The sequence below is a fragment of the Callospermophilus lateralis genome, chromosome 20 (genome assembly GCF_048772815.1).
Source record: "Callospermophilus lateralis isolate mCalLat2 chromosome 20, mCalLat2.hap1, whole genome shotgun sequence".
Classification (NCBI taxonomy): domain Eukaryota; kingdom Metazoa; phylum Chordata; class Mammalia; order Rodentia; family Sciuridae; genus Callospermophilus; species Callospermophilus lateralis.
Window position 1 is genome coordinate 3,788,123 of NC_135324.1, and position 26,125 is coordinate 3,814,247.

The 26,125-nt window shown below is 50.7% G+C and overlaps 1 protein-coding gene across 3 annotated transcripts; it reads right to left on the reverse strand.

Annotated features, from left to right (window-relative positions):
- Positions 1 to 1,378: 1,378 nt before the first annotated feature.
- Positions 1,379 to 25,282, reverse strand: Rbsn (rabenosyn, RAB effector). Of its 3 annotated transcripts, none has more exons than XM_077106210.1 (12): positions 25,179 to 25,282; positions 22,046 to 22,362; positions 17,658 to 17,798; positions 15,143 to 15,243; positions 14,356 to 14,401; positions 14,097 to 14,201; positions 12,985 to 13,226; positions 11,664 to 11,734; positions 7,134 to 7,220; positions 6,621 to 6,723; positions 5,889 to 5,993; positions 1,379 to 4,959 (listed from the first exon to the last, which is right to left on the reverse strand). In XM_077106210.1, exons 2-12 carry the CDS (start codon positions 22,191 to 22,193, stop codon positions 3,838 to 3,840), a joined length of 2,271 nt encoding a protein of 756 aa, XP_076962325.1. In that variant the 5' UTR covers positions 22,194 to 22,362; positions 25,179 to 25,282; the 3' UTR covers positions 1,379 to 3,837. The 3 variants fall into 3 exon arrangements, with proteins under 3 accessions (XP_076962325.1, XP_076962324.1, XP_076962326.1); XM_077106209.1 differs by having other exon boundaries at positions 14,097 to 14,258; XM_077106211.1 differs by lacking the exons at positions 17,658 to 17,798; positions 22,046 to 22,362; positions 25,179 to 25,282 and having other exon boundaries at positions 14,097 to 14,258; positions 15,153 to 15,239.
- Between the last annotated feature and the right edge of the window lie 843 nt (positions 25,283 to 26,125).

The window sequence follows — 26,125 nt, forward strand, 5'->3', positions numbered from 1 at the left end:
CTTGCTATTCAGCCCCCAAATCAACCCATTTTTCTCTCTCAAAATCTTCAGTTTTGAAATGAAGAGTTGGAGCCCGGCGCAGTGGTAATCCCAGCGACTAGAGAGGCTGGGGCAGGAGGATCGCAAGTTAGAGGCCAGTCTGGGCAATTTGGCGAGGACTTGTCTCAAAATAAAAAGGGCTGGGGATGTGGCTCAGTGGTAGAGCGCCCCCCCCCCCCCCAACACCTAGGAGGAAAAAAGTTCAAAGTACACCATTTTCAAATTAAAAACAAGCTGATTTGCCAAAGGAAAAAAAAAGAGTGGTTTGGGACCTGGCGAATCTTGTGAAGGATACTTTTGCCAGCTACTGGAGAGGCTGAGGCAAGAGGATCATAAGTTCGAGGTCATCCTGGGCAACTTATTGAGACCCCCCCCTGCGTCAAAAGAATTTTAAAGAGGGCTGCAGGTGTAGCTAAAATGGTAGAGTGCTTGTTTAGCACGTGTGAGGCCCTGGGTTCAGCAGAACAGTGTTAAGCAAGTTTAAATATACCCCCCCCCATTCATTTCTTCACCTATTAACTGGGCGCTTGGGAAGATGGAGGTAATCCATGCCATATACTTGGGGTTCACGTGGCCCACAGTGAGCACTAATCATCCTCTCATTGAGCAGTCCACATAGGTGCTGGGGAGGTCTGAGTTTCGAGGCCCGGGAGCACCCAACCTCTTTCCCCATTGCCCGTTTCTGCCATTTCTCTCTGAAAAGGAGGTGGTTCTCTGCACCTACAGAATGTTGATATCATAATTGCTTTTCTTATGGGAATCCGTCTTTTACTTAACTGGTAATCCCAATGAAAACTGACTCACTAAATCTACTCCTTTCCGGAAATCAACACCAGGAATGGCAAGATAGCTGAGCACCCCCCATATCCCCCATCTGTCCCCATCCCTGAGCCACCTCAGACTCCTCCACTGAGGGCAGAGGAGGAGGGCTGGGTTTCAACACTCCTTCCACACGGGTGGTGTGACCCACGCCAGGCCACCCTCTCTCCACCTGCCACATGGACACTCGGGCCTGCTGGCAAGCAGGGAGGTGAGGACATGCAGTGGAGTGCCTAGCACAGTGGTAGGTACAGGTCTCCCCACCTTCGGGCCTCACTTTCTTCCAGTGTGAAATGGGGACAGTGCTGGTGTGAAGTGGCTCAGTACTGCTGGTCACCTGGGGTAAAGCAGAAATGGAACTGGTATCTATCCCCTGCTCAGAGCCCAGTGACCTTGATTTTTGTCCAGAGGCCTTCAGACAGGTAACAGGGAGTTGGGACAGACATTGAGAAAGGTGGGTGTTTTGTGGCGAGCCTCACTGGAGGCACCCAGTGAACATACATACACACTCACACCCCCGACCATGAATAGCTGTTATTTTATTGTTTAAAAAAGGTTCCAAGGCCCCAGAGTAGCACATGCACATAAACCACCTCGGACTACCTCATCAGCTGACCAGCACAGTCTGCTACTCCAGTCTGCAACCTGATGAAGAGGCCAACTTCCCACTTCAGTCCCATCAACTAACTAGGCCGACGTCCAACCTTCTGCATGGCTTGCGAGGACTCAGAGGTACATTTTAGTGTCTGGACGGCAAAGCTACATTGAATCGCAAATGAAATGAGCAAGTGTCCTTTGTGTATTAGACAGGGAAACAGGGACAAGGCGTGTGAGGGGAAGCCAGCTTCACTAGACGCCTCAGTCCCGGAAGTCTCTTTCACTATGACCGTGATCTAAGATAGGAGATCTGCCAGTGCCGCAGGGAGAACTTGGCTGTTCGTGGACCAGAGGGAGTTGTGTGCTCTGAAGGGCGGCGAGACAGTCACATGAGGTAAGAACTTGACATTGGAGTTAGAATTCAGGGGCCAGCTCTCCTGACGTCAGCCCCGCTCTGAAATCGATCCTTCGGCTAGCATGGATTCTGGGAAATGATTCTATCCAGGGGACAGAGAGCTCTGGCTCCTGTCCTGTCTGGTTTCCAGGAGACCCTGGCCATGGAAGAACTCACTGGAAGATAAGCATGGAAGAATCTCGCGAGACCCGAGGACTCTGATTTTAGTTGGGTTTAGTATATTCCGTGAGTTGGTTTTATTCTAGTTTTTAAAAACTTGCGTTTCTCACTACGCTTGCTTACTTATTGTTACCTGGGGTTGATCTCAGGGAAGATTTGGGGAATCAGTTTTCATTGAAATTACCAGCTAACTAAGAGACATTCTCCTAAGAAAAGCAACTTGAGAGGAAGCAGCAGTTCGCTTCCCTCAGTGCAGAACCTTCTCCTCTTCAATCAGACAGAAATCACAGGGAGGCGCCTGCTGACCATCTCCAGAGTCCCAGAGTGACAGCATCAAGGACTTGGAGAAGAAAAGGGGCCTGCAGCGGGCGACATCTTAGATGCCAGCCGCACACTTCCCAGAAGAGCCCGTGGCAAGGGGCTGGTGTTAGGAGCCCACCTACAGCCCTCAGGAGCAGAAGCCCAAGGCACAGCGGCCTCCACACCCCACTGCCCCTCATTCCTACAACCCTCTACAGGACTTTTTCTTATAGTCAAAAATCCCAGCAGGTGCTAGAGAGAGGAGCAGAAGGGACACAGGTGTTCACGCCTCTCGGGACTCTGTACTCGCCTTGTCTAGAGGGGTCTTCACCTGCGTGCAACAAATGGATTTCAGCTGTTACACCAGGAGCCCACGGGCGCTTGACCCAGAGTTCGTTAAAGGGTATAAAGTGACTAGTGGTGAGTTACTGTTCATGAACTAACAAGTGGAATTGCAGAGGCCCTGCCCAGCACTGGGCTATCATGATACCAGTCGGTCAGTGTTCTCTTCTGGCCTCAATGAGGCCACTTGTGGAATGATCCTGGGCTGTGCCTCTTCAAACATTGCAGTGTCTTAATACTAAAATGGTAAAACGACGTCTACCAGTGCCCGGGGAGGGTGAGCTAGAGGAGGAGGGCGGAGGAGCAGCCTTGGAAGTCAGTTTGTCCTGTGACCCAGGGCAGCTTCTCCTCTCCTGATGCTGCTGCACAGAAGCTTCTTGACCTCTGATTCCTGAGACATACGCTGAGTCCCGATCAGAGTCACCAGCCAAAGCTCCGGAGGGAGGTCCCTGGGCACAGACCACGGTGCCATCACAGCAACATCTGGAGAAGCTCTTCTCCCCAACAATGCTAATATCAGAAAGCCGGCTGCTCCTGGTTCCTACCGCGCTCAGGGTCAAGTTCACAGACACCCTAGCCCTGGGAGGAGCTTTGCTTCCTTAACCCATGTGCATCATCCTCTTATATGCAGAACACCCATAAAAACTGCTCCAGTTTTTATAGGTGTCCTGGACATAGGACAGTTTTATGACAAGGGTTAAACCCTTGTCATAAACTGAGGTGCTGGGCTCTCTGGGTCCCCCTCAACTACACAGGTAGGAGACTCTGAGCATCGTGCTGAGGAAGCCACAGGTGAAACGGAACCCAAAGCCTAACAGGAGGACTTCTGCCATAGCTGAGTACAACGCTGCGGAACTCATTAAAGGGGCGCCCTGCACAAGGCCACCCCATAATACTGCACAATGACTGGGACTGGGCGGCTGGGAACAGACCCCAGAGGCACACGGCAGCCATTTCTGCCCTGGCCCCAGTCAGCAGCGTGACTTAAAACCCGGTAGTAAAAATGTGAAGTCCCTTTCCAAAGGGGGAACCCCCAATTAAAAAAAAAAAAAAAATGTGGGGAAGCCGGCAAGTGACTGCAGCTTTGCTAGTGTGGCCCCTTCCCGTTCCTGGTGGTGGCGACCCCTCCCAGGGCACAGCACAGCAGGCCCCGCCCCGCACCCCTGTCAGTCGGGGCCCCCCTTCTGCTTGGCCAGGGTGCACTTGAGCTCGCGCAGGTTCTGGGTCAGCACCTCCACCTCGTCCAGGCGGCCGCACTGCTTGGCGTCGAAGATGTAGGCCTTGATGTTGTCGATCTGCTGCAGCAGCAGCTCCTCCTCGATGGGCGCCTCCGCCTCGGGGCCACTGTCGCTGTCCTCGAAGGGGTTGGTGCTCACGGGCTCCCGGAAGGGGTTGCCAGGGGCAGGGGGGCTTGCAGACCTCAGGTGGGGCCGGTCCTCTTCGTCCTCGAAGGGGTTGGGCGCCGCGCCGTCGGGGCCAGTGAAGGGATTCCCGGGCTCGGCCTCCTGCTCGTCGTCGTCCTCAAAAGGGTTGTACTCTTTGGGGACCGGGGCCGAAGGGCGGCGGGCGGCCTCTTCAGCAGCGGGGCTGACCGCGCCCTCTTCGGTGGGGCTGCAGAGGTCTTCCTCGTCGAAGGGGTTCAGGGAAGGCACGTCATTTTGCTGTGACACAGTGGTCTGGGGGAGGACGTCCTGGCCCAGGGCCGGGGACCCGGAGGCCGGGTGGACGGGAGCTCGAGCTAATAAGCTGGGGGAAGGGGTCTCGGGGATGGTGGCGCTCTGAACGGGGAATGAGCCGAGGTCCAGGGCGTGGGCAAGGTGGGTGCGCGGCCCCCGGGAGGCCTCCAGGTGGAAGGGCGTCCGCGGGTGCAGCGCGGCGGCCTGGACCTGCTCGCGCTCGCGCTCCCACTCCCGCTCCCTGAGCATCTGCAGCTGCTCGCGCTGCAGGTCCTCCTCCTCGGCCTGCTTCCGCGACAGCTCCACGGCCTTCTCCGTCTGCTGCTGGTCGTACTCGTCCTGCAGCTGCCGCAGGTTCTCCTGCAGCGTGCGCACCTCGTCGGCGCGGCCCGCGGCCTTGGCCTGCCTGATGAACGACGTGATGTTGTGGATCTGCTGCAGCAGCGGGTCCGGGTCCTCACTCTGTCCCTGGCCCTCCGACAGCGGGAGCCAGCCCTCGGCCTTCCTCAAGGGGGCGGGGCCTCTGCGGAGAGATGCCACCTCCCCGTTGGCCGCGCGGGATGCCAGGCCACTCTGCCTCCCCTCCAGCCGTCGCTGCGACTCCAGGGCAGCCTGCGGAGACACCAAGGCACAGGGTCACCACCCACGGTCGCCAGGTCAGTGGCCACCTGCACAGCTGTGGTCCCTGCAACACTCCAGTTCCCTCCCAGAACTAAGATACCCAACCGCTTGAGTCAGGTGTTTGGTTTTCAAAAATAAAGTAACGACTGATGATAAGTGAAGGGGCAGGAGTCTCTCCATCTTAGCTTCCCCGGCCACACACCCTGACCCTGACCCTGACCCTGACCCTGACCACCAAGGGCTGTGAACCTCAACTACAAGTTGGAATCTCACCGAGTGCTCATTGCACTTGAGGTAGGCAAGTGCTCTAAGCCACACCCCAGCCCTTTTTGAAAATTTCATTTTGAGCCAAGCACGCTGGCCTACACCTGTAATCCCAGTGGCTTGGGAGGCTGAGGCAGGAGGATCATGAGTTCAAGGCCAGCCTCAGCAATTCAGCAAGGTCCTGAGCAACTCAACAAGACCCTGTCTCAAAATAAAATATGAAAAAGGGCTGGGGATGTGGCTCGGTGGTTAAGTGCTCCTGGATTCAATCCTCAGTACTAAAAAAAAAAAAGTTTCATTTTGGGACAGGGTCTGGCTAAGTTGCCCAGGCTAGCTGCAAACCTGAGCAGTTGGGACTACAGGTGTGTGCACTGCACTAGCTACTTGCAGACTCCAAGGTTGGGAACCTCCTGATGTCTTGATCCCCTGCAGCCCTACCAGAGGGCGGTGTAGGCATGAGACAGTAACCAAACTGCTCAGAGGAAACTAGGACCTGGCAAGAAAAAGAATTATTCTGGTTTCCACAGATCAGTGTGAGGCTGGAACAGGGCAGAAAACAAGAGAAGCAAGATGTTCCAACACAATGTGACCTGCAGGACCTCCCGGGGCCCACCGGGCTGCAGCAGGAGGTGCGGCCTGGGCCCGGCCCTGCGCACCTGTCTCTCCATGGCCCTCTTCCTCTCCAATTCCTGCTTCCTCTTCTTCTTCAGTTCCTCAAACTGCTCTTTGGTTGGCAGTGACATCAAGCCCAGCAACTTCTCCTGCAGGGGACACAGACAATTTTACACTTAAACCCTTTTGGGAAAAAAGCGATCCCCAGGTGAGCCCGTGGCCCTTCGATAGATCGTGTATTTTTAGCTCTTTATTATTGGTCCCCCCTTCTAGAATATCAGCTTTATGACAGCAAGAATGGGTGTCCCCCTTTTTACTACAGGACCCCAGCACCTAGAATACTGCCTGGTACTGAGTATTCTATTGCTGAATAGAGTCACTCAGTAATCAAAGGAGAAAGACTAAACTCTCAGCACTATAGTGAGAAAACACACCCCACACACCTCTTCCCATGACAGCTGTTGGAGCTTTATGTAAAAAAGTGCTCAGGATCTAAACATTCAGTGATGAAAACCAGAAGCCACCAATTTGCAAATATGCACTAACTCCGTTTGTAGAAAATGCAAAGAAGAAAAAAACAAATCTACCGGAATGATGAGTGCTGACACTGGGGACATAGGATTAAAAGTATTTTACTTTTCTCTGAAATGTGGTATGATGCATTCATAATTGTAAAAAATAATAAACATGTAAACAGAAAAGAAGCCAGCCACGGGCACAGATGTGCCTTCTGGGGGAGTCTGCATGGCACTCCTGCTGCCCCGGGAGGACTTTACCTGCACAAACAGCGTGGCTGAGCACCGGATCATCCTCTGCAGCCGCAAAGTGTTCGGGTGTGGGGGAGGGTCCTGGTTCAAGCCTAAGGTCAAGATCTTCTTACTGAAACGGAACGAGAACAGCAATGTAACAGTGCAGCCAGTCTCAGAAACAGGTGTGGAAAGCATCTGGCACTAACCTGGCTTTCTTGTTGGGAAGATGTGTGGAAGCCCGTTTCCTCCCCTTTGTACACAAGACCCCAGATGCAGCTCAGGGACTGAACTCATAAGTAGACCCAGCCGCACAGGTGAGCAACCTGAGCAACTGCACAGAGCCTGACACTTAAAGGGACCAGGTTTAATGCCCTCCTGTTGCTGTCTGAAAGTTCTTAATGATGTTTAAATGGGACAGCATTGATATTTTGTACAGGGATCTGCCGTTTATGTAGCAGATCATACATGTTGGAAGGACAGTGATTTCTCCTCCCTGTAATCCCCACACCTCAAGGAGCTGGTTTATCTAAGGGTCCTTACCTTAAGGCATCTATTAGCTCATATACTTTTTGCACTTCAATTCGAAGGTCACTAGCATGTTCCAGGCTGTAGGTGGTCTCCCCGGCGCTGGGGGCAAAAAAAAAAAAAATCAGAGAAAGTTTGATGTTTCACTATCTGGACAACGTAGAATAGAAGGGTTTTCAAGTCTGGAGGTCTCACAAGGACAGGGTTCATGCTCTCGAAGGGTGTGCTGGGCGTACTGTAGCATTCTTGGGACGCACTAACAGACCAGAACTGCTTTTCAATGTACAAGTGCCAAAGGCACCAAGACTCTGGGGCCCAGCTCGGCCTCCAGAGGTCTGGACGAGGGCTTTGTCTGGACATCTTTGAGTCATGGAAGATCACAAGGCTGGCCCAAGCCTGAAGCTGCTTCCTAAGGTGTCAATCCTATCATGTCTCCATCACTGGTCCCTTGGTGATGGTGTGTGCTCTCAGGGAAAGGAAGCTGGGGAGAGCAGGCGCCGTCTCCCCTGTTCACTGCTGCACTCCCAGCACAGCGCTGGGCTCAGGAAACACCTCCTGGGCGAGCGAGCGAAGGGACTTCAAGGCCTTAAGAACAGACCTCTGAGACTGCTCAGCTACGGGCGCAGGCCAGGAAGGCTCCTGAGCCCACAATCGCGTCTGAGGCACAAGGTAAAAAGTCACAGGACAGAGGTAGATGAGTTCCTTGCATAACAAGGTCACCAGGACAGTGCTGAGTGCCAACTCAAAGACCAGGAAGTCGCTCTCCTGCTGTTCTCGTGGAAGGTCAGCCCTGCTCTGTTTGTAACCAGTGGGCGACGGGGCAGTGTGGGATACGTTCCAGCAGGTTCCAGGAGGGAAAGGAGCAGGAGACAGATGCTCCAGGCTAAGGCCCTCTATGTAGGGCTCATCAGACGTGGCTACCAACATCAGTTGGGTGCCTCCTACCTGCCCCTGGGGAGGGCAGGACCCTCCACTAACTGAATCCACTCCTCAGGAAATTGCAGGTGGAGAAGAAAATGTGCCCCTGCCTGGTGCCCTTTAGAACCAGTGCTCTAGGACCAGGACAGAGAGAGGAAGGCAGATCCAGGAGGTGCAGATGGAGGGGAGGGGGCAGGAGGAGGACAATGGCAGCCGAGAGGTCCCAGGAAATAGGGTTTCCTCCCCTTCCAGCTAGATGCAGGGAGGAGCGGCACCCACTGCCACGAGCCAGCCACTGGCCCACGCATCACACCCGAGTGAGGAGCACCATCTGGGGTCTGAGAACCTCCGGGGGACATCTCCTCTGTATCAGACTGCCCTGGCGCACTGTGAACTCCTATTCCGCTCTGCCAGGTCCCACACAGCACCGGAGATGCGTGTGACCTGCCAAGATGCCCATCAACCTGTGGACTGCAAAACATCACCAAGCAAGACTCCGCCCTTGAAACCTTACACCCCACCTTTGATGGACCCCCTTACATAAACCAGCAGAGCCAATTTCTTTTGTCTAGCTCCAACTCATGTGTGGACTAACCCTAGCAGAGGCTCCGTTTTTGAAAATATATTTCTGACTCTTTATCTTCTGTTCTTCACTAATTATTCTAGACTTTAATTTCTCAGGTGGCTTCCACCCTCCTCAGCAGGAAGAACCTCCGCAACGAGACACTGGCCATCACCCCTTAGCACACCTGTAACCCCAGTGACACAGGAAACTAGGGCAGGAGGATCTCAAGTTCAAGGCCAGCCTCAGCAACTTAGTGAGATGCTGTCTCAAATCTAAAAATAAAAATAAAAAAAAGAGGATGGGGATGTTTCTCAGTGGTAAAGTGCCCCTGGATTCAATCCCCAGCATCAAAAAAAAAAAAAAAAAAAGAAGAAGCAGACCTCTAATGACTAGGATTGGGCTACCCAGGGTGAGTGTGGTTCAATGGCAGAACACTTGCTTAGCAAACTCAAGGTCCTGGCTGGGGTGGATTCCCAGAACCAAAAAATAGAAAAAATTTTTTAAAAAATTATAAAGGCCTGGAGACCCTACAGTGATTTTCCTACCTCTTTTTTTTGTCTCCCCACTTTTTTTTTGGGGGGGGGAGGCAATCAGTGCTGGGGACTCCACCCCAAGGCCTCATGCCTGCTGGGCAAGCCCTCCACCACCTAGTGTCCCCCAGCCTCCTCTCCTTGCCCACCTCTTCTGCCCTGTAGCTGGAGACAGGAGGGAAGAGCAGGGAACGGCAGGAGAGCCCTACATCAGCAGCAGTCAGTAAGAGACAAGAAACACAAGGGAAGGGATGTTTCTTGCACAAACCAGCCAGGCTAGCCTCTCCTATTTCCTAAATAGGACATTTGCAGACTCCAATGTCAGGAAATTCCTATGGACCACAGTGGAAAAATTCCTTTTTCCTTTTTTTTTTTTGCTTTTGATTTCTGAGGTGGGTCCCGCTGCACTGCCCAGGCTGCTTCAAACTCCCGGGCTCAAGTGATCCTCCTCCTTCTGCCAAGTAGCTGGGACCACAGGCACATATCACCGTCCGTGGCTTCAAGTTTACTTTCTTTACAGGTGAGACCCACACAACAGGCTTATTGAACATGGCCACAGACATCAGGAGGGAAAGCCACACTCGAACTCTTTGTATTTGGGGAACACTGTCAAATATTGCTACAGTAAACATCCAAATGAAAACATGACTGTTCTAAACGAGGTGCCTCTGTACTGCATGCAGGAGCCCAAATGGGGCAGGTGGGCAAATTCTGCATATCATGACCTCAACTGCTCCTGCAGGCTGGGAAGCTTCTGGAACCTGATTCCAGGGGCAGCACCTCAGAGGCCAGCCCCCACACGAGCCCTGAGGAGCAGCACCTTAAGCAAGGAGGGGCCAGGGCATGCACACTTTGTTTACAGGCCACCCAGTGCGTCGCTACACACTGTCATCAAACAAATGGGCAAGGCTGAGGTTCAATAAAACTTTATTTATAAAAACAGGGGGCAACAACAAGGTGGGCAAGACTGTGGAGAAACTGAGAGCCTCATCTGTGACCATGGGAATGTAAGCTGGTGCAGTCACTTTGGAAAACAGCCTGACAACTCCTCAAAATGTTAAACACAGTTACCATAAACCCAGTGGGTGTCAGGCAGGGCAGCGCGCCTATAGTCCCAGCTACCTGGGAGGCGGGACAGGAGGAGTGTTTGAGTTCAGGGGCCCAAGGTCAACCTGGGCAGCACAGTGAGACCCCGCTCAAAACCAATTTTTAAATAGGAGCTGCGGCTGGGTGTGCTGGAGCACGGCTGTAGCCCAGCCACAGGAGGATCAGAAGTCGATCACAAGGTTTTTTTGATTTTTTTTAAATTTTATTTATTTATAAGTGGTGCTGAGAATTGAACCCAGTGCCACACACGTCAGGCAAGTGCACTACCACTGAGCTAAAGCCTCCGCCCGGATCACAAGTTTGATAACAAGTCTGATCACAAATTTGATCAGCAACTTAGCAAGGTCCTGTTTTAAAATAAAAAATAAAAAAAGGGTGGGGATACAGTTCAGTGGTAAAGCACTCTGTGGGTTCCAGTTTGAAAAAAAAAAAAAACCTGGGATACAGCTTAGTGGAAGAGAAGTGCTTAGCGTGTGCCAAGTCCTGGGTTTGTTCCCAAGCATCAAAAGAAAAAGAACCTGTACGTGCATTATTCTTGACAGTTAAGAGTGGAAAAGAAGATCAATGGGATAAATAAATGTGGTCTACCCACACTGCCTTCACACAAAAGAAGCGGATTACTGATCCACACCATCCCATGAGTGAATCGTGAAAGCTCTGCACCCTGTAAAAGCCAGACACAAAAGACTGTACGTCTGTGATCCTACCTCTATGAAATGTCAAAAACAGACCAGTCGGGCTGGGGACATAGCTCTGTTGGTAGAGTGCTTGTCTTGCATGCACAAGGCCCTGGGTTCAATACACAGCACCAAAAAAAGACAAATCCACAGAGCCAGAAAGCAGATGGGTGGTTGCTGGGGAGAGGGGCTGACTACAAGGGTGCAGGGCTTCTTGTTAGAGCAAGGAAACCAGTTAGGACAGTGATGGTGGCTGCACAGCTTAGTGAAAGTGCTAAACATTAAAGTAGTGAAGTTCACTGGGTGAACATCTTAATTTAGAAAAAAGAAACAGGTGTTGGGCTAGATGTGGCCGGGGGGGCTAGTCGGCCAATACCTGCTCCAGGCCCTGCCCTCAGCAGTGCTGCCTGTCCTCCAAAGCCACTCCCAAACCTGCTCCACCAGAAGGGCTGGGTCACCTACACAAGCCTGTGCCTAATACAGAGCTCCCGTGATGGAAACATGTGCCCACAGAAACGCAGCAGGAGGATCTCTCGTAGCTCGCCACAGAAGAACAAGGCCACAGTCAGTCAAGATTTCCATTTGGGGGCAGAGTACTGCGCATACTTAGTGCTTACCCAACCCTGGGCTCCATCCCCAGCACCAAAAAGCCAAAAACACAAGAGAGAGCTTGCCGTTTTCCGTTGCTTTAGAACTGACTAGAAGGACAGAAGACGGGTGCCACTGAGAGCGGGTAGGGGAGGCTTACTTTAGTGAAGCCGCCATCCTGATGTACTCGGGGGCCTTCTGGTCGACCTTCTCCATGCAGAGCCGTAATTTCTAAGGACAAAAGAGAAGAGGTGAGCGCTGGTCTCAAGATCCACCACCCCCACCTTGGAAGCCAGACTGCCATCAACAGAGGTGGATGCAAAATGCTCACTTTTCAAAACGAGGACTTTGACTTAGCATGTGCCAAGTCCTGGGTTTGTTCCCAAGCATCCAAAAAAAAAAAAGACCTTATGGTCACCAATTTCCTCATTCACAGACTTACTTTCCAAGCAGAAAAAAAATCTCACAGGGAGGAAAGAGGGTGCAGTTTTTGACCAGCTGTTTTTGGAGTGAAGCCAGGCTTCCAGGGCACAAACCAGGTGCCTAGCAAGACGGCACAGAGGGAGCGGCTATGTGTGGGCTCTGGTAGGCGACGCCCAGCAGCGGCCAGACCCCAGCACAGGGTGCTGCCACGGTGTTCCCCGAAACAGGAGCAAAAAGCCCAGTGGCTGTTTGAAAAAAGACAAAAGATCATGGAGTCCGCACACAGGCAGAGGACGCTGCGTCCACGGCTCAGCGCTGGGTTCGGGTAACACCACTTCCAGTAGCTTGAGGATGTACAGGGTGACTCCAGGAAACAGCCCTGTGACCTTCAGAACTGCTAACAGGGACACTTCCACCATCATTAGACAAAAATAAGCTGTGCCCCTGCTAGAGTTTTGCACACGCAGCTTCCTCTGCCAGGCTGAGCTCCTGTCCCCTTCCCTCCCCGCCGCACCCCCACTGGCTCGTCCTCCTCAGCACGCAGGTCTCAGCTGGCCACAGGAGGCTGGCCGGTCTCCCTCCCAGATGTTTCCACCCATGCTATCTCCCATTCAAGTGGGCCTCTGCTAAGGACATTCTGAGATCTGGTGGTGGCCAGAGCTGGGGCATTTGAAAGGACTTGGAAGGGGACACTTTCAATCACTGGGCAGTAAACCAACCAACCCTAAAAACCTGCAAACTCAATCAGCCAGGTCTGAAGCCCCCAGCTGAGGCCCCCGCTGCTTCTAGAGTTCCAGCTTCTGCCTCCCCCACAGAATCTGGCCACCACTGCCTGCCCTGCCCTTGGACCACCACCCTCCTGCTTTCCCATGGGCAGCCACAGGTGGCGGATGGGTTGGTTGCAACACGCCCGGGTGACCGACCCGCCCAGGGCCCTAGCTGGGAAATCCTACATGACCCCTCAGCAGGAAGTCAAGATGAGTCAGGGCACGACTTCCAGAGCATTCTCTAGAACCCCGGGCCTGTGCGTGGCCGAGCGCTGCGCTGCCCGCGGTCACCTCGTAGAGCTTCACGACGGTGGGCGTGTGCTCCTTCTCGTCCATCTGCTGCTCCCTCTTGAGCAGCGTGTCCTTGCAGTGCCCGCAGCAGCGGATGCGCTCATCGTCCTTCTCGTCCATCACCGAGCTCACACTGCTCAGGCTGCTGAGGCTGCCCCGGCGCGAGCCGTGGACACTGTTGGGGGACTGGCTGGGGCTGGTGTGGGTGCTCAGGGAGTCCTTGCTGGCGCTGGTGAGCTTGTCTGTGAACCACAGAGGACAGGCGTGGTGACCCCGCAGCAGCCAACCATCCCCCGCCCAGGACCCCTTCCCCGCCATGGAGGACCTTCCTCCAAGTGTAACAGCTGTCCCTGTTCCATGGCCTGCCCTGGCGATCTGCGACCCTTTGCAAGTAGACACTGTGTCTTTTGCTTGAGCCCTGACCCAGCAGCAGGGCCACCCGCTGCAGCTACCAAGAAGGGCTGGTTAATTGAGCCCAAGGGAAGAAGAGCAAGTGTCCTGGGGCAGCTCCAGGTGGGAGAAGGGGCTAGTACCACAGGGAGGGGAAAGGTCAAGGCCAAGTGGGTCTGGTGGGGATGACAGCTGGAGGGAGGAGGCCTCGGCTTCTGCCCTGTGGACACCATGGCCAACAGTGCGCACAGGCAGCGGAGCCTCCAGGGGTGCCAATCACCCCACACGGCACAGCACCAGCCAAGATGGTCTTCAGGAACTTTATGTGACACCAAAGACAGAACCCAGGGCCTTGTGTATGCCAGTTCTCTGCCACTAAGGAATGTCCCCAGTCCTTTTTATTTTTTGAGACAGGGTCTCAGAAAATTGCCTAAGTCGGCCTCCAATTTCAGATCCTCCTGCCTCAGCCTCCCAAGTAGCTGTGATTACAGGCCTGTGCCACTGTGCCCGGTTCCTACCTGATCCTTTATAAAAAAGTTGCTCTGTTACAGACTACTGGACCCCTGGCCAGCAACACAGAGGGCACTGGGGACTCAGTAAATAGACACAGGAAGAGCTCATGGGCCACTAAACAAACAGGCCCCATGGCCCTGGTGGTGACTAGTGAATAAGCTGGTCCCAGCAGCACACGAGCGCCCGGGGCCTTCCCCCACGTCACATACTTGCAAAGGGAAGGCTGATGAGCTCCATGCACTTCTTGCACATAATCGACCCGCAGAGGCGGCAGTGGTGACGGCGGTTCCGGATGCTGAACTTACTCCCACAGTCTGGACAGAAAGGGACATCCTGGTCATTGACCCAAGGCACCACAGACTTTTCTATTGCTTTGGGGAGAACAAAAAAGAAGAAAAGCACAGCATTTCAAAGACAGATCTGGTCAGGGAGAACAAAGGAACACAAAGAACGCATAATGTCCCTTACCTCGAATCTTGGCCGACTCCGTGTTCATTCTGTCGAATGCAGTGAGCTGAGCAGAGAAAACAGGGCCAGGCGGAATCAACCAGGTGATGCACACACTCCCCACCCGCCCCACCAGCACATCAGGCTCAAGTCACGTCTGCAATGCTCAAGTCTCGTGGGTCATCCCTAGCCCCAAAGTCACGACAGCCATTCAGCACATGATGCAGTTCTCAATTCACATCTAGAAGGTGCGACCCTGCCCATGACCCTCTTCCGGTCTCTTCTTTGTCCCATTTGAGCAATAACCAGGGTGGACACGGATGGGGCTGGGCAGCTACTGAGAGCAATAGGGGCTCCTGATTCTCCATTCCTTGTGGAGAATCCAAGGTGGCCACATAGCTCTGACCTACGACGTCCACATGAAGAACTGTGCCTGTGGTGGCCACCAGGCCCACCACACAATCACAGCCCTGGTAGCTGCCTTTCTGTTCCCCACCAGATGACACCCATTATGCTGCACTGAGTGACTGTGCTCGGGACCCCAGGAAAGGAAGGCTTCCTGGCAGCCGAGTGGGCTTCAAAGGTGGGAACAGGAAGTGGGTGCATGAGAGTCTGTCAGCCTAGGCCACTCCCTGCAGGAAAGCCAGCCTCGGCTAGAACTGTCCCATGTCCTCTGCACCTCTTGGGACAGCCACTTCTCTGCCTGTATCAGATGTATGTCACGTACGACAGGGTACAGAAATGTGGGCCTCGTCCCCAGAAAATTTGTACTTGCAGAAAAAAAGTGTTTCAGAACAACAAAATTTACCTTCTCTAACCTGATTATTAATTTATTGACTTCAACAACGTAGTGGTCGATTCTGGCAGCTCGATGTTTTTTGAAGTCAGAAAGATGGCTCCTCACAGCACCTGGGGGAAAAGGGAGAGAAATGACCTATACCTTCTCCGAGAGTCTCTCTGCCTCCCTGCGCAGCCTCAGTGAACAGCAAAAGCAAGTCAAAATTCGAGGATTTGAATTTGAACTCTAGGATTTTTAATTTTGACAAGAATTAAAGTAAATGGGAAGAAATTTGCTAAGATGTTAGCTGTACCCTTGGAAGCTGTAAAGTTCCTATAGCATGAGGCCTGAGACAAGAGCAAACGAGAGCTGGGACCCCGGGGCTCGAGCTGCAACTCTGCTCCATGCTGCATGAGCCTGGGCCGAGTCCCGCACCTCCCTGAAACTCAGAGGACTCATCTGTAAAGCTGGCATAACAACAGGATCTACTTCACGGGGTTGTTACAGAAATTAAGTGAGTTCAAATGTATAAAATCCTTAGAATATGGACTGCCACATGAATGTTTGTTAATTTAAAAAGGGCAGTACCATTACAGGTGATTGTTGTTTTTTTATGGTGGTACAGGAGATAGAACTCAGGGCACTCTACCACTGAGCTGTATCCCCAGGGTCTCACTACAGTGCTGAGGCTGGGCTCCAACTTGCAATCCTCCTGCCTCAGCCTCCCAAGTCACAGGGAAGACAGGCGTGCACCACTGCTCCCGGCAAGAGAATACATTTTTATTAATCATAGTTCCCATGTGGACTACAGACAGATCTCTTGAATGTATTGTTCCTGTGTGACCTGTTGTGTCCTTTGACCAAAAGCCCCACAGGCTATACTCTAACCAGACCCGTCTTTTCTTCCCTTCCCTTATACTTTAGCATCTAAATGCATTTTAGATTAGAATTCTTGGCAGTAGCTATAAATATTAACTTCTAAAATTTGTCATGCCTTTGACCTCCACAATTTGTGACTTCCTTTAGTTGTTGAAACAAGTAAGTTAATCAGAAAACTATCCTGGTAATCGGACACCAGCATGAAAGAAGGTATCACAAAGCTAATAAGAATTCATGTGCCTGGAATTTCTCCTGCATGATTCTAGCTGACTTTCATATATAACTCATCATTACACATGTACAGGTTTTTTGTTTAGGGTTTTTGTTTTCTGTATTGGGGATCAAACCCAGGGCCTTGCCACATGAAGCAAGTATTCCATAACTGAAATACATTTATATATATATATATATTTATTTATTAATTTTTGTTGCCAAAGATTGAATCCAGGGGTGCTTAACCACTGAGCCACATCCCCGCCCTTCTTATATGAAGAGACAGAGTCTTGCTGAGTTGCTTAAGCCCTCACTAAACTGCTGAGGCTGGCTTTGAACTTGCAATCCTCCTGCCTCAGCCTCCTGAGCTGCTGGGATCACAGGTGTGCATCATTGAGCCTGGCCCTAGCCCCTTTTAAAATTTTACTTAGAGACAAGGTCTTGCTGAGTTGCCCAGGCTGGCCTTGAACTTGCCATCCTCCTGCATCAGCCTCCTGAGTAGCTGGGATTACAGGCATGGACCACTACTGTGCCCAGCTCTGTATACTATTTTTAAAGCAATTTTCTCTTGCAATGAAAACATTTCCACTCTCCAATATGGTAGCCTGTAACCACAGACAAACACTTGAAATGTGGTTCGTGTGCGGTTGAAGAAGCAACTTTTGATTTTATTTCAGTTTAATTTATTTAAATTTAAATAGCCAGCTGTGGCTAGTGGTTATCAAGTTGGACAGCATGGTTCAAGGTCTTTCCTCATCCAAAAAGACACATCTATAGAGGCACTATAGGGACACAGTACCCGACCCTGGGGAGATATCTCTTCCTCTCTTAGAGCCTCAGTTTCCTTATCTGTAAACGGGAATGAGCATCTTCACCCACTCCACCTCTCTGGGCTTTTGTGAAAGGTGACCAGGATCATGAAAATGAAAATAAAACAAAGCACTATGAAGGAATCGATATCCTGTTCTGGGACAGAAAATATTTTATTGTATTAGTGATCACTGTCCTTCAACAGTTAAAACACATGAGAAATCAGAGTGTTTGCTGCATGATCCTTTTGGTACCTGCTGTATTGAGATATAATTTACATACATAAAATTCACTGTGTCAGGGGCTGGGGCTCAATGGGAGAGCACTCATCTAGCACATGCAAGGCCTTGAGTTTGATCCTCAGCACCACATATAAATAAATAAAATAAAGGTATTGTGTCCAGCTACAACTAAAAAATATTTTTTTTAAAAAATTCATGTCGGGTATTCCATTTTTTTTTTTTAGTATATACCCAGAGCTGTGTGACCATCACAAGAAATTGAAGAATGTCTTCATCCCATGCACCCCCAAAATGATTACCCTTCTGGTTTGCTGATGCCTCCACGGCCTCAAACCTTACGGAGAACATAGCAGGTGCTACGAGTGGATGGGTGAAGGACGGACAGATGGATGGGTTCTTACCAAGCTCCTGGGGCTCCCACATGTAGGGATCGACCCCTCCATAGCTGAACGACTCATATCCTTGGGTTCCGGAGTCTGCTCGCTCGTCCCCTTCTCGTTTCAACAGCTTGTTCTTTGCTTTCTTGGCCTTCTGCATGAAACCTTGAGAATGGAACAGACAAGACAAGTGAACCCACGAGGCGCACCCAGAGAAGAGCCAAGGGGGATCCCAAGGCCAAAGCTAACAGAGTAGTCATCCTTGTTGAAAATGCACGAGAGATATCTGGACCCCAGAGGAAACGCAGCCAGCATCCAACCACGCCTGCTCAGCACCAGCACGACGCTGGCCCACGAGAGCCACGGGAGGGCTCACCTAGAGCTCACCACCTTGGACACCTGAGGTCCGACAGTAGGAGTGGTGAAATCTCACGTGATGAGGAACCAGGCTGTTGGAAGGGGTGTTTTCCTGTCTTCACTGGGTGGTAATTATTGACATTTTTCAAAACGTTGACTTACACACGTAAAAAACGTATAAAAACTCTCAATTACAGTTTTTATTTGTTCACAGTGCTGTGGATGGAACCCGTGGCCTGGTGCAGGCCAAGTTCAGCAGCCTGCCACTGAGCCGTCCTCCCAGTCCCTAAGTTTCTTCAAAGTCCCATTCTTCAGTACTCATTGGTCCTCCCCAGGGATCCCTGAGGGACAATTCTCCAAGATAGGACACCACCCAACAACAGCCCTGTCGGGTAACTGGGCGGAGCGGCCTTCCTTCCCACTTCTGTCCTCCCACATGGTGAATGCATATGTGAGAATATTTCCAAAAAGCTTCAAGAAATAGACATAACACCTAGAGCAGAACACAAGAGAAGCAGCTGGGTAAGAAGAGAAAATGAGCCCTTTCTGGACTGGGCCCTTGGATGCACCAGGTGTGACTACTCTGTGGCAGTTTGTGTCCATGGCGTGGGGAGGACCTGCTACACCCAGGGTCACAGAGCTCAAAGGCAGCAGGGCTGGGAGGGGACATGTCACCTTTCTGAAACCAGAGGCCAGCCCTCCCCAGCCAGTAAGGACACCGAGTCTGCCTCTCAGAACAGGGTCGCTGCGGCCTGTGTGAGGCGCGAGGCCCACTTGTTAGAACTGAACAATTCACTAGCAGGAAGAAAGAAGAATCCTTCAGGTCTAAGTTGTTCTTTCACTAATATTCTTAAATCTTGGGTGACTGCTGGCCCTTCTGCCACTGGTAGAGGGCTTGCCTAGCGCATGTGAGGCCCTGGGTTCAGTTCTTGGTGCCACCAAAAAAAAAAAAAAAAAAAATCAGATGATACAAATGACATCATTACTTGGACACTTAATAGATCAATGCTGCATGCAGTTCTCATGACTCTGAAGTGTTCTGTCACTTGAATAATACTAAAAACACCTCCAAAGCTTTCCAAAAGTCTTGGTAAACAGACACGGAGGAGTTAGTAGTGAAGACAGGTGTCTTCGTTAGGAGGTGGAACCCATAAGCAAATTCCTCGATGATCAGACCCCCTGAGATTGCTTTTTCCAACCGGAAAAATACAAGAACTCAAGACACCCTTGAACATGCAGTCATCTTTCTAACAGGGGAGAGGAAACTGTCCGATGTGAACAAATGGCCCAGCGGACAGGAAACTGGAGTCAGCAAACAACACTTCACTTCTGCAAACCAGGCTGAACTGCGTGAGCTCAACAGGCCCTGAACCATCTGGAAACACAGGAAAACTGCCTGGCAACCCTCCTGGAGTGGCGTGACCCTTCCAAAGGGGCCAGCTAAGAACAAACCCATCCATGTTTTAAAACCAAAGAAGAAGCTCCAGGTGATTTTCAACTGCCTTTTCTTCTATCTACTAAATGCGCTGAAGGTGAACCAGGTTTGGGGCTCAAACCCAGAGACATGTTTTAGGAATGTCTAGTTTATCTTAAAATGAAAATAACAATAGGGGCTGGGGATGTGGCTCAAGCGGTAGCGCGCTCGCTTGGCATGCGTGCGGCCCAGGTTCGATCCTCAGCACCACATACAAACAAAGATGTTGTGTCCGCCGAGAACTAAAAAATAAATATTAAAAATTCTCTCTCTCTCTCTCTCTCTCTTTAAATAATAATAATAATAATAATAATAATAATAATAAACCTGCCTCCAAAACCTTACACCCATGTTTGTTCTTCTGGCTTTTTCTACTTGACTTAAAATATAAACTCCATAAAATGTCAGAGGATCAATAGGCAAAATAGAGAAACGGCCTACTTTTGAAAGGGCTTTTCAAAAAATCTTGGATGCCAATCTTTAAAACTTTCCTCTCCTGAATCCAAAACAAATACATCGGTGATATAAGAATTACTTTTTGACTTAAGGGATGATCATTAGTGCCACGGGAATGCTCAACTCAACCTCTGAGTACCCTGAAAGTAGAAATGGAGGAGGGAAAAAAACCAAGAGATCTTTTTTCTTTTATTTTTCTCTTATGGGGCTGGGAATGGAACCCAGGGCCCCACTTACGCTAAGTAAGCACTTTACCACTGATCTACAGCCCCGGGTCCCCAAGAGGATGTTATCTTTAAGTTTCCGTTCACAAGGAACAAAATTTCCAATCTATGTAGCATTCCCCAGATTCCATATCTGTTACTCCTTAAATAATCTTAAAACATTTTTTCTCTAAAAGTGGGTCACCTCAGGAATCTGAGGACATTCTCTAACCTCTCTACAAACTGACGTAACCAGTCTTGGAAATATCATGGTATGTGAATCAGTATGGAGGACACTAACACTAGAAACTTACTGAAAACCATGGAAGTCCTTCAGTTGCCCAAAGAAAACTTACATAATTAGGTCTTGGGGGCTTTGTTCCTGTTTTCTTTTGCTGGAAGTTGCAATACATACTGTCATTAGAATACAGGGTATTTCATTATCAGTGATACCCTGAGGAAAGAGCAGCAGTAGACTTAAGACAGAAGATCTGGGTTCCAGACCTAGCTATGCCAATTCCTGTGTGACCTTCATCAAGTTACTGAACATCTCTGTGCCTCACTTACTATCTGTAAAATGAGAACCACCACCTTCCTGTTGGTTGTTGGGAGAGTCAAATAAAATAATAATTTTTGTGGCAGACACTCTGAAAACTATAAAGCAGAGTGTGGTCTGTTTTTGTTTTTATTCCTCCTTATAGTTATGGCTCTGCTGCCTGTACAGCCAGGAGTAACCTTGATAATCAAAGCCCTTAGGATTTAGAAATCATTTTGTCATATTTTTGGGCAGAAGTTTATTGTTTGTTTGTTTGGGTACCAGGGATTGAACCAAGGGGCACTTAACCACTGAGCCACATCCCCAGCCTTTCTGTTTTTTATTTTGAGACAGGGTATCAGTAAGTTGCTGAAGCTGGTCTCGAACTTCGGACCCTTCTGCCTCAGCCTCCTGAGCTACTAGATTGCACTCAACCACCAAGTCACGTCCCCAACTCAGAAATTGTAACTATTAATGTTTTCAGCAATTTTTTTTTTCCTTAACTGAAAAGTAAGATCTGGAGTGGAACTCCAGGGGCAAAAATTTGATTACAAGTGGTATATGATTCACATATCCCACCTAGGATCACTCCTTTCTCTCTACCAAAGAAAGATTATGAATACTGCATTCAGACTTTTAAAATCTCACGGCCTCAGGTGTGAGAAGCAAGTAAGCCGAATAGGAAGTCCCTAGGAGGCTGAGTTCCAAAGGAGCAGCAACTTATTTGGGGTTAGAACCTGAAGTCCAGGAAATATAATAAACATGTGGATAGCCAAAATTAGCTTTGAAAAATTCTTTCACTAACTCTCTATGACCTGAGCCAATGGAAACTCAAAACCAAAGTTTAATTTTGGGGAGTTGTTTCTCTTTGCTTTTCAACTATGACCTTCTTTTTCCTGGGCTGCAGAGGGCAAGGTCCAATTGAGGAAGGAAGGATGGCAAGAAGGCTCAAATTTGTGACAGACAAATGGTACATAACAAGTCTCCACTTTCACAGCAAAGGAAAAACATTTCTGTCTAAACCCCCTTAGGCTGGGGGTTGGGTGACTAAAATAATCTAGCAAAAGACAAATCACAGTGATTATATTTATTAGATTCCAAGCTAGGCTCTGCTTCACTGTGTGACTTTAGGCAAAGTTCCTAACCTCTCTGTGTCTGGTATTCTCTTCAACAAAATGAGGCTCATAAGCACACAGATACTGGGAGGATTAATAAAATAAATACACAGGAGACTCTGAACAATGCCTGGCACATGACAAGCACGAGATGCCCGTTTGCTACTCTCATTATCGTCATACCCTGGTGGCAACACGGAAGCCCCTGAACACTTCCCATGAGTGAAATCGCTCACTGACAGAAAGCAACAAGCAAGGTCCTCGCCTCTTACTTTTAATTTGCCCTCTGACGTCTCGGTCCTCCCCCGAGTGCTCTTCTTCGTAATGTGACTGAAGCTGATAGAAAGACTGCAGGTCCTTCAGGCACAGAGGGCAGAGGAAGCCCTCCCTCACTTCCCCTGGGTCGTCCAGAGAAGCCATGGCCGTGCCCCTCTCAACTCCAGGAAGGCAGAAGTCTCATGCCAACAGGTGGCGTGATTCCTTCCAAGGGACCAGGGCTCCTGCAGCATTAGCTTAACCAAGCAGCACATGGGTGACAGGGACGCATCCTGGCCCTGGATGAGGCTTCCTCTGTGGAGCAGGAGGTGCCCTAAGAGGAAAGAAGAGGGGAAAAGCTAAGTCAGGCAAATTAGCAGCAATCAAGAGGGTGTTTTTTTTTTTTGTTCTCTTCACAGTTCAACAAGGGTACTTCATGTTTGTTCTGCACAAATTTACAAAAAGAAACTGTTTCTCAAATCCTAAAACCAAGTCACAAAACCCAAGATATGAGATCACAGGACGCTAGGAACTCAATAAAGGGGGAAGTGGATTTCCAATGATAAGCAGAGCTGACACCAAGGCCCTTCTCTTAAAACTCATTCCAAATGGTCCCACCTCATCAATTCTAGGCCACTGTAGCCACTGAGGAAATGTCTTAAGTACTTATCAACAAGCTTTCATTTAACCCTTTTTCCTTGATAATTTATTTAACCACAGATATTGAGCTCCATACTCCAAGGCACACATGTTCAGAATGCCAAGATGAAAAAGATACAGTATCTGCCACAAAGAAACAAAAACAAGCAGGTGCAGTGGCAGAGCCTGTAATCAGGGTGACTTGGGACATTGAAGCAGGAAGATTACAAATTCAAGGTCAGCTGCAACAACTTAGCAAGACCCTGTCTCCAAATTTAAAAAGTAGCCTGTCATCCCAGCAGCTTGGGAGGCTGAGGCAGGAGGATTGGGAATTCAAAGCCAGCCTCAGCAACTTGGCAAGGGCCTAAGCAACTCAGCGAGACGCTGTCTATAAATAAAATATAAAAAGGGCTCAGGATGTGGCTCAGTGGTAAAGCGTCCTGGGTTCGCTCTCCCACACCAAAACCAAAACCAAAACCCAAACCCACAAAAATCTCAGCCTTAGCTTGAGGAAGAACATTAGAAGTCGAGTGATGAAAAAGAAAGACCAGCCAAGCACAGCATGTGTGCCTGTAGTTCCAGCCAGTTAGGGAGCTGAGGCAGGAGAATTGCAAACCCAGGAATTTAGGGCAGCCTGGGAAACACAGAAACACCCTGTCCCTTAAGGGGGAGGAAAAAAAAAAAAAAAAAAGGAGGAAGAGGAAGAGCAGAATGGGGAGGGGAAGGAGAAAACTTATTTTTTGATTTTTATTTGCAGAACACTGTCTCCAATGAGCATCCTACATTTAATACCAGCAAGTAGCATCTGGACAGCAAGGTTAATGTTCTCACTATTTCAAAAATAAGAGGATGTGGTGCTCCAACAGATCAGGGCTTAATAAGTTACATTTTTTTTTAATTTATTGGGTCATAGCAAAGTCACTTTCAATGATCACCTCAGAAACACTCCCAGCCACAAAGAGAATTCAAACAGAACCATTTCATAAAGCTGAAAACTCTCTGGTCCAAGAACCTGGAGCCCTAAACCACAATACAGAGGAAGGAATATGTGTGACCCTCCTATAGATGACTGTAGAGGGCCATGGAGGAGGGGACTGCATGGATCCTCAAAGCTGAAGGGTGGCAGGAGCTCAGAATAGGACAGACACACACACACATACACACACACACACACACACACACACACACACACACACCAGGTCCCTATTCTTTCCTTCTGGTTAAAAACCCTAGTGACTACATACAGGGTTTTTAAGAGCAGTCCAGGTCTAACCTGTTCCCTCCCCAGGTGGTGAAACACCAGATGCCCGAGCTACTGACAGCTCCTTCCTTCCCACGCCATGAGCAATCATCCCTAACAACCACAAAGCCAACGCCAAGGGCACTCCACCCTGGCCCTCCACCCGGGCCACATCCACACCTTTCACAGCCCAGCCCAAACCTCTCTTCCTCAAAGTAACGCCTCTAACTCAAGGGACGGACCCATCAGGGGGGTGCACCTCTCCTTCCCAGCATTTACCTCGACTTTACGATCAGATGTAAACTGACTGAATAACACAAGCCTGAAAAATCTATGGAGGCTAGGTTTTTCCCCCAGGGGCACAGCGCAGGGCCTGGCCCCTGCACGACAAAGCAGAATGCATCTTCACGAGGGGATGCATAAATCAACCCTAAAATCATGCAACTGCCTATGCACCCCAGAGAAATTGTCCAAAGCCACCAAAGACCGCAGAGGCAAGCCCCTTATATCCTAAATTACGTAAAATGCAAATGCAAGGCGCGGAGGAGCCAGATGCGGGAGACTGAGGCAAGAGGATGCGCAAGTTCAAGGTCAGCCTGGGCAACGGGACAACGGGGCGAGAGACCCTGTCTCCAGATAATAAATAATAATAATAATAATAATAATAATAATAATAATAGATGAATAAAAAGAGCTGGGGAATGCAGCTCCGTGGTAGAGCGCCCCTGGGTTCGATCCCTGCTAAAGCATTAATAATAATAATAATAATAATAATAATAAAACTTTCCTCTCCTGCAACTTCATGTCCTGCGCCAGCGTCCCCCTGTCCCCACAGCCCCAGCCCCGGGCGCCAGGACTCACGGGCGCACACCACCTGAAGCCCCGAGCTCCACACGACCGCGCATCCACACGTCGCCTCCACACACACGTCGCGGAACACTCACGGTCGTGGGGCAGACGCGACAACGCCACGCACCGCCGAGGTGCCACCCCAACGCCTCGGCCGCATCCCGCCACCGGAGAACCACGCCGACCGCTCGGGGGACGGCCACCCCCGCCCCCGGCACCCCTGCACAAGCCCGGGAACCCGCACCGCCGCCCCGAGCCCCGCCATCCCCCCGGCGGGACTCACGGCCCGAAAACCACGGCGCCCGCCGCGGACGTCACACCCACCGCCACCGCAGACCCCGCACACCCGCGCTGCCCGGCCCGTCTCCGTTCCCCAGCCGAGCCCACCCCCGCCCGCAAGCCGAGCCCAGCCCCTTCAGTACCCCGCCGGGCTCTCGCAGGCACCCTAGGCCCGTCTTGTTCCCAGGCCCGGGCTCTGGGCCTCGGAGGTCCCCCCTCACAGAATCCCGGCCGCCATCTCCATCGGCTGCTCGGCGCTCGGCAAGCGCGCCTGCGGCGGCGCCCCAACCGGAAGTCAGGCTGGGACACGCCGGTAGAGCGCCGAGCGCTCGAAGGGGGCGGAGACAAAGCGGCTCGGCAGCGCGGGAGTCGCTGGCTTCTGCGCAGGCGCCGACCCAACGTGGGCGTGGGGAGGAATTGGACTCGCGGATCAGACGTTCCCGGTTCACACCGGCGACGCCTTAAAGCCAGCCGGTGCCCTCCCCTCGGTTGTCCAGATGGGGAAACGGAGACCCGTGGTACTTTGGGTCTTCACCGATGAGTGGAAAGAATTGGGTCGCCAAGGAGTCTTTAGCCCCCAACTTCACCCCAAGTAAATTCAATGGAGAGAAAGTCCCTGAGACCTAGGGACAGTAGGATGTCGCCAGACCTGGCGTAGAGCCACGTGCGAATGAAGACCTGGAATGAGGAGAACGGGAGGTGGGAGGTGCCCAGTGAACGTGTCCAAATGTAAGGGACATCTGCAGCATTTATAAATGACAAGGCGACTTGACCCCCCTGCAGTGCTGAGGAGGAACTGGGTTGGCAGGATCCCTTGTGGTCGCCCTTTTGTGTTTTGGAACAGATGCAAATGGCCCTGGGTCCCCATAACCAGGACTTTGGGACTGAGAAGACCCTGTTGGATATCTGGGACCACACAGAGCTCAGTCATATAGATTGCAGAAGCAGTACAGCCAGGACCATGTTTGGGGCCCAGGAAATGAACATTTAATTAAACCACCATGATTTTTACCTGTCATTTGATCGTTTGCCAAATCCAATTTATTTGCTTAAAAAAAAAAAAAAAAAAGTCACCATTTCATTTGCTCCG

Excerpts from the sequence above, each read along its gene's own strand:
- Rbsn (XM_077106209.1), bottom strand. The coding sequence starts at position 22,193 with ATGGCTTCTCTGGACGACCCAGGGGAAGTGAGGGAGGGCTTCCTCTGC. Across the intron at positions 14,259-14,355 it reads GGAGTCGGCCAAGATTCGAG|CAATAGAAAAGTCTGTGGTG; the intron begins GTAAGGGACATT and ends TTCTCCCCAAAG. Across the intron at positions 4,960-5,888 it reads AGAGGGCCATGGAGAGACAG|GCTGCCCTGGAGTCGCAGCG; the intron begins GTGCGCAGGGCC and ends GTGTCTCCGCAG.